At 52.8% G+C, this 7,436-nt stretch overlaps 1 protein-coding gene across 1 annotated transcript in view; it reads left to right on the plus strand.

The window, feature by feature from the left end:
• The window catches only part of CRTAC1 (cartilage acidic protein 1), a 161,937-nt gene extending 155,070 nt beyond the window's left edge, over positions 1–6,867 (plus strand). Inside the window, exon 15 of the mRNA XM_017502736.1 lies at positions 6,087–6,867. Within this exon, the coding sequence (XP_017358225.1) occupies positions 6,087–6,226 (140 nt within the window). The 3' untranslated portion in view covers positions 6,227–6,867. The remainder of the gene's footprint in view (positions 1–6,086) is intronic.
• The last annotated feature ends 569 nt before the right edge of the window (positions 6,868–7,436 follow it).

Genomic DNA, 7,436 nt, shown 5'->3' on the forward strand with positions numbered 1-7,436 from the left:
AAAAAAAAAAACAAAAAAAATATCTGTTTACTCAATGCCAGAATCTGAAGCCTGCTCTAAATCTATATCATGAGGCCATTGTATAATGAGGTCCTAGTGTCACTTCTGCAATAACAGTAATACCTTACATTGGAGAAACAGATGATCATTTATAAATAGATGCATTCTCATGATGACAAAGCTGAGATTCAGGAAAATGAAGTGAATTGCTGGAGTTGGGAAGCAGGGCAGCTGGCATAGCCTTCTGACTCCCTTCACACTGTCCCACCTCCTCCGTTGTCCCTGGTTCAAAACCCAACGCAGCCCCAGGATTCTGCATGCGAAGTTCTGCTGTCCAGCAGATGCTGAAATGGGGGGCCCTTTGAACATCCTCTTGGAGGAAGAGCTGTGAGCTTTGTGCAGGCTGCCCTTGGCACTGCCAGGAGAATAAATCCTCCTACAAGTCCCCCAAGAAGCGTCATGCAGAAACCCCCAAAGGCTGGGCTCTGAAAGGAAGAAAAAAAACTGACATTACCACGCACCTATTTCATGCCAAGCACATTCACTGGGCAGTTTCTCCCTGACTCCTCAAGACCCATTGTTCTTAACCTTTTTAGGGGCCTGCGTACCCTTTTGAGAATCTGCTGAAAGCTGTAGATTCTCTCCTCAGATAACGGCACATAATATGCACATGAATGCAGTCGGGTCAAGGTTAAGAACTCCTGGGTGTGAACCTGGGCTGTTTTAAGATTTTCTTAGGCATCAGGGACCTTCCCTATTAGAGGCCCCACCCTCAACAGAGCAGACATTACATTTTCATACACGCACACGCACGCACACACACACACACACACAGTAACAGTTGCAGTTGTCTGTTTGGTATGTGTGTTACATTTCCAGATGTTTGGCAAAACATTAATTTCTTGTCTGTGTGTTTGTTTGAGATGGAGTTTTGCTCTTGCTGTCCAGGCTGGAGTGCAGTGGTGTGATCTCTGCTCACTGCTACCTCTGTCTCCCAAGTTCAAGTGATTCTCCTACCTCAGCCTCCTGAATAACTGGGTTTACAGGGTTGTGCCACCACACACAGCTAATTTTGTATTTTCAGTAGAGACGGGGTTTCGCCATGTTGGGCTGGTGTCAAACTGCTGACCTCAAGTGATCCACCCGCCTCGACCTCCCAAAATGCTGGGATTACAGGTGTAAGCCACCACGCCTGGCACAAAACATTAACTTGAAGTTTGTCCTTTCTTTTCCTATTTTGTAGCCAATAGGTTTTTTGGTGAATTTTATTGAAATATATCACAAGTACTAGTTTGTACAAACTAGTACTCATGATCTATTTCATGCAGACTAGGACTAGTGATATATACTAGTATGTACAAATACACAGCTCCTAAGTGTACAGTTTGGTGGATTCTCACGAAGTGAGCACCCCTGTGTAACTGGCATTCTGCTCAAGAAAGAGAACATCCTGAGCTCCCAGAAGCCCCCCAGGTCCCCATCCACTCGCTACCCCCACCCAGGGTAATCTTGGTGCTGACTCCCAACACCAAAGACTAGCTTTGCCTGTCTTTGAGTTTCATATAAGGGGAACCACATGGTGCATACTCTTTTTTGTGTCTGGCTGCTTTTGTGGAACCCAAAAACTTTTTATTCAGGTCTCAGACATTTTCAGAGGCCTATGAAAGGCTTATAGGCTGCAGGTACCGTCAAAACCAGGGATTCTCAGCCTTATCTTCACATTAGAATCACCAGGGGAACTCTTTAAAATCCTGATGCCCACGCTGTCCCCCAAAACAATTAAATCAGAATCTCTGGGGATGGGATCAGGCATTGGTGGTTTTTCATACTCTTAGGTGACACCCATTGCCACCAAAGTTGAACACCTTGGGTCTAAACAACTCTGTGAGGTATTAGTCTCCCTGTTTTACAGCTGGGGAAACTGAGGCTCCAAGAGTCTTCATGTGTTAATGTCATGAAGCCAGAGCTCAAATTCAGATCTGATGTGGAGTGGTGTTTGTCTTGCCTTAACCCTGGGTGAATAGTAAAACCCAAACCAGGTGGTGACGCCTCCTGCCTGGGCCCCCCTCACTGTGAGTCCTTCTAGAGGTGTGGAGGGGGATGTGGAGTTTCCTAGGCTAGTGGTGCCACCAAGACAGCCCAGGGGCTGGCTGTAGGGAGAAAGTCACCGGACTCCACCTTTGTCCTGCACCTCTGGAAACCACAGAAAAATCCCTGCAGGTGGCAGTGGCTGCCAGCCTGGCAGCCGTGGGCATTTCACAACAGCTCTAGTTCTTTCTGCCAATGCCTTTGATTCCCCGAGTGCAGTGCACAATTCAGCCGCTCAGTGGCATCTCGAGCTTCTGTAAACCCTGTGGTTTCACAAACACTCTGCCTGCGGCCAAAGGAAGGAAGCCAGACAGCAGGGTGCTGGCGAGGTGAGAGGAGCGCGTGCTTCAGGGGCTGGCTGGGGCATGCCTGGGTGGCTGAGGCCTCACATGGGACCTGGGGACAGTCTGGCTGAGGCCGGAGCTGCTCCTGGGTCTTGACGGGGCCTGTCCCGGGCTGGCAAGGTGGGTGCAGGGACATGGCTACAGCCAGACCCCGGAGAGACAGGCCACTGCCTGTAACTAAGCCGGCAGAGAAACCACACCTCCCCAGGCCCACAGTGAGTCGGGTCCCCCACTGCCCTTCACTGGGCTGCCCCTGGGTCCCGCATGCCCACGAGCACAGCCCACCCACACTCCTGTGATGCCCTGGAAGTGGAGGTGCCAGCCCTACCTCAGGCATAGCTCCAGGTCCTTCCCTGAGAACCTGCCAGATCCTAATCCCAGGACGGCTGAGGCCCTCAAGCTGCTAAGAGGCCTCTGAGACTGGATCTGTCTTCTTCCCTGCAGTTGGGAGTCAGATTGCCTAGATTCAAAGCCAAGATCTACCACTTACCGGTTACTTAACTTCCATGAGCCTCAGTTTCCCCATATGTGAAATGGGAAGTAAGAATCCATGCCATAGAGGGTTGCTGTGAGAATCGAATGACTGATTATGTAGAGTCTTAGCCTAGTGCCTAGCACATAGGAAGTGCCAAATAAATGTCAGCCACTGTTGTTTATGATGATTACTATGAAAATGGACGGACTGAATGCCTCTCAGTTAAATAAGCACCCGGATTTGGTTTTACCGGGTTAGTAAATCCTCACCCTCTCCTCTCTAGAAGAGCTGAGCTTGGGTTCAAATCTGGCCTCGGGGTAGAACAAACTTCCTATCCCAAAACAGAATGAACCTGCCCACATGTTAGAGAACATCCTCACTTGTGGCAACCCACACAGGGCCCAGGTTCCAGCACAGGGAGTGAGTCTAGGCTGCACACAGCTCAGGCAAGCACCAAGCTGCCCTTATCGGCAGTGAGAACAAGCATGAAAACCACCCAGAGGGGACTGCCCAGCCCCCACCCCAGAGGCTGGAGCCGTTGTCCCCACAGTCTGATGAGCTCCTCTCTAGGAACAGACATGAGTATGTGACTCCAGCCTCCCTGCAGGCTCGGGCAGCTTCCTGGGTGCCATCCCTGTGGTATCAGGAGACCTGGGCCCTGTCATTGTTAACCAGCTGTGTGGCCTGGGGCAAGTCACCCACCCTCTCTGGACCTCAATGACAGGACACAACTCTGCTAGGTTCCAACACCCAGCTACTTTCTCCACACTTGATCTTAGCCAAGAAGCTGAGAAGCGATCATCTGGCTACTTTCTCATCTTCAGCTCTGAGTGACCTGTGTGATCCAACTCCCAACAGGACCCAACCCAAGGGAAGAGCTCAAGAAATGAGGATTTATTGATATAATTAATTGATTACTATTGGCCTGGCTTTCAGTCTAACCTGTTCCCCCGCCCAAGGCTGCAAGTGCCCCGAAGATTTCAGACTAGAGGCGCTGAAGTGTCTGCCTCCCCAGTATACTACAAGCTCCAAGAAGACAGGGTCCATCCTGCCCGCCATTCAGGTCTGGCTCAGGCAGCCAAGCATCCCCTCACAGGTCCTGGGGCACAGAACTCACCCCCCATCGTCATGGGGCAGAGAAAAGCATCACAGAGCCTCATGCTGGGCAAGTCCTTTTATTGAAAAAAGAAAAACTAAAAAGCCATGGCACTGCCTGTGCCCGGCCCCCCATGGGAGATGCGCAGGTCAGACACAATGCCCAGCCGCACTGGCCCTGGGTGGGCACAGGCTGTGGCCAGGTGCTGTGGCGGAGCCCACTGAACTGCAGCTCTCCAGGGGGATCCTTGGCCCAGGACTCACTTGGGGCCAGGACTTCCAGAGGCCGCAAGGACTGGGCCAGCCCTCTCCACTCTCTGGGTAGGCCCTTGCTTCCCATATGCTCCTCCCATGTCCAGTAGAAAAGCAGGCCCCTCTTAGGTTCCAGAAAGCTACCTGCGGTGGCTGGTCTTCACATCCACTTCTAGCACCTCCTGCCAACTGAGGCAGGCAGCCCCCTTCATTCCATCTTCAGGACACCAGGCCCAGGGGTGGCTCCCATCCCACCTGCTCCTCTGGGCCTTCGAAGCCAGGCATCATTGGCTGGACATCTCCTTTCCTTGCAAGGAAGGAGTCTGCCTTTCCCCTGCAGGCTGCTGGCACCTTTGAAGGTCCACAGAAGCCTCGTCTACAAAGCCTGAAAGAGCCCCAGCCCTTGGGCAGGCTGAACACGCAGTGTCTGTAGCCCCATTGTCTTGTCATGGGGGAGCTGAGAGGGGGCACCGAAGGCCACCAAAGGTTGGCTCTGCTCTCCTAGAACCCCAGCTTCTCTTCCACTAGAATGTACCCAGTAGAGTCAGCAGGTGGGGGAGAGGGCAGAAAGAAAAGCCAAGCTGGTAGCCCTAGGGAAGGGGCAAGGGGCTTTGGGACATTTATTTACAGGGGCCCAGGCTGGACCCACGTAGGGAAGAAGTCACAGACCATCAGGTAGTGAAGACAGCAGGATGCAAAGAAGCAATCATTGGCCTAGCAGCCAAGGGGAACACACAGGCACTCACACACACGTGCATTCACACATGCACTCACCTGCACACACACATACACATGAGCACTCATACACACATGCTCGTGCACATGAATGCACTCACACATAAGTGCACACTTGTGCACACATGTGCACATATACACACACAGGTGTACTTACAAATGCACCCACATTCATACCCTTTTGCACTGGTGCACACACAGGCGCTCACACACAGGCATGCTAACACACGCAGACTCACACATGTATGCACGCTGCACTTACACACATGTGCACTCACATATACATTCGCACGTGCATACACACAGGTTCTAATCTCAGGAAACTGGTCCAATTCAGGAGGTTCAAGCCCCGCATAACTACATCTCTCCACGAAGTTTCTCCAGACCCCCATATAACCTCCCAGAGCCCCAGGCTGTGTGCCCCACAGCCAGCACCTGGCAGCCTGCAAAGTCTCAGAGTTGGGTGCTTCTGGGCAAGGCCAAGCTGGCCTCCCAGCTCTGGCTGCAGGACAGGAAAGCCCTAGGTCTAGAAGAGGTCAGGAGTGGCCTAACAGCTCCCGACCACAGCACCCATCTCCCCACACCCTGAATTCGGTGGAGGCAGGATCATAGACAGGCCGGGGCCCCACAGGGCCATGAGAAGGAGCAGACACTGGGAGAGAGCCACGGAACGCAGGGCCCAAGGGAGAGAGTCCTGGTGGACATGGTTTTGGGATGAGGGGTCATGCAGCATGGGAATCCTCTATGTGGCAGACCTGGGCCCCCCTCGAGGGCTTGGGAGAGGAGCTGTAGAAGAGAGGGGCCGCCTAGGTTGTGTTCTCCCCACCCCGGCCTTCCCTAGAAAGATCTGTCTCTGTGTGGCCCAGACCACCCCCATCGGGAAAGGAAAGCCCCCAGGTCAGGAAGTAGACTGACCCAGCTGGGGGTGAGGGACAGGGAGCATAGGTTGATGGCCTACAGGAAATAGGAGCCCCATCACCCTCCCTCCCACCACGGCAGCAGGGTGGGCCCAGAGAATGACTCAGAAGCGGGTGCTCTGGTAGCGCAGCCGCCGCAGGTCTGCGAGGCCCTCATTCCGGCCATACACCTCCCTACAGGGACTCTCGGCCAGTCACCGGGCCCCAGCCCCACCACCCCCACCACTGCTGCTGCCGCTGCCACTGCTGCTGCCGCTGCTGGAGCTGCCACTGCTGCACCGGTCCTCGTAGATGGAGATCTCAATCTGCACGGCGGTTAAGGAGAGCTGCTGCCGAGCAGGGTTCGGACATGAACCAGTGGATGGAGGCCGCCAGGGGAATGGGAACGTGGGCTTGTGCTGCTGCCTAGACAGTAGGGCTGTGGAGGGCTGGGAGCTAGACCCCTCCCCAAGCCCATCCATGCACATTACTTAGCTAACAATTAGGGAGACTTGTAAGGCCAGCTCCTGTGCTAGGCACACAGCCGTGATCACAGCAGACAGGGTCACTGCCCTGATGGAGCTTACATTCCAGTGGGTTTAATGACCATATCTCAGGACACAGATGTGCCCAGGGAGGTGGTGTTACTGCACAGGAAGTATGAGAAGAACTTCAGTGTCCTGAGTTCAAATCCTGACCCAGGCACTCACAAAGCTACGTGACCTTACACCAGTCACCTAACTTGTTAGCCATCAATTATTACATCTGCAAAATAGGGATTAGGAATAGAATCTTGGGGTTAGTGGGGAGAGGAGATGAAACGTATGTAAAGTGCTTAGCACAAAACCTGGCATATAGTAAAGGCTCAATAAAAACAAGTGCCTCTCACTGGGCTTTGTCAACATGTGACTCTGGGTGTCTGTGGTTTTTTGACTCTGTTTCTCCTCAGTTTTCCAGTAAACTTTATTTTTTAGCAATTCTACTCGTGTTGCTGCTGCCTGGGGGGAGGGATGTGTGCACACCCAGGTCACACTATTCCAGGTGGAGGTGGGGTCCACAGAACTGAGCCCCACACCTCTCCAGCCTCCCACCAGGACTGAGACCCTGGGGGAGTCACCTCATCCTAGACCTCATGTCTCTCATCTGCGAAAGCAGGACAGTGGGACCTGCCAGGGGAAATTCCATGAGTATTCCATGAGACTGTGGACCTGTAAATGAATGCGGTGATTTGTATATTCCTGGAGGGGTCTTTGTGGTTAAGGGCGAGCCTGGGCACAAGTCCTGGCTCCCACATTCACCAGCTGCACAACTCTGAGCAGGTTGCTTGGAATAATCAGAGCAACCCATCCCGTAAGATTATGAGAAGTACATGAATTCATATTTTCAAAGCACTTCACATGGTGTCTGGCATATTCTAAGCACTGATTACATGCAACCCACCAAGTGCAAAACCTAAAACTCAAAAGCCTCCAGTAACGTACAGTGGCAGAGGAGGGCTGAGGACCATTGCTGTGGGGGATCCTGGGAAAACCTTGAATGGAGGCCCCGTTT

The sequence above is a fragment of the Cebus imitator genome, unplaced genomic scaffold (genome assembly GCF_001604975.1).
Source record: "Cebus imitator isolate Cc_AM_T3 unplaced genomic scaffold, Cebus_imitator-1.0 Scaffold299, whole genome shotgun sequence".
NCBI classification, from domain to species: domain Eukaryota; kingdom Metazoa; phylum Chordata; class Mammalia; order Primates; family Cebidae; genus Cebus; species Cebus imitator.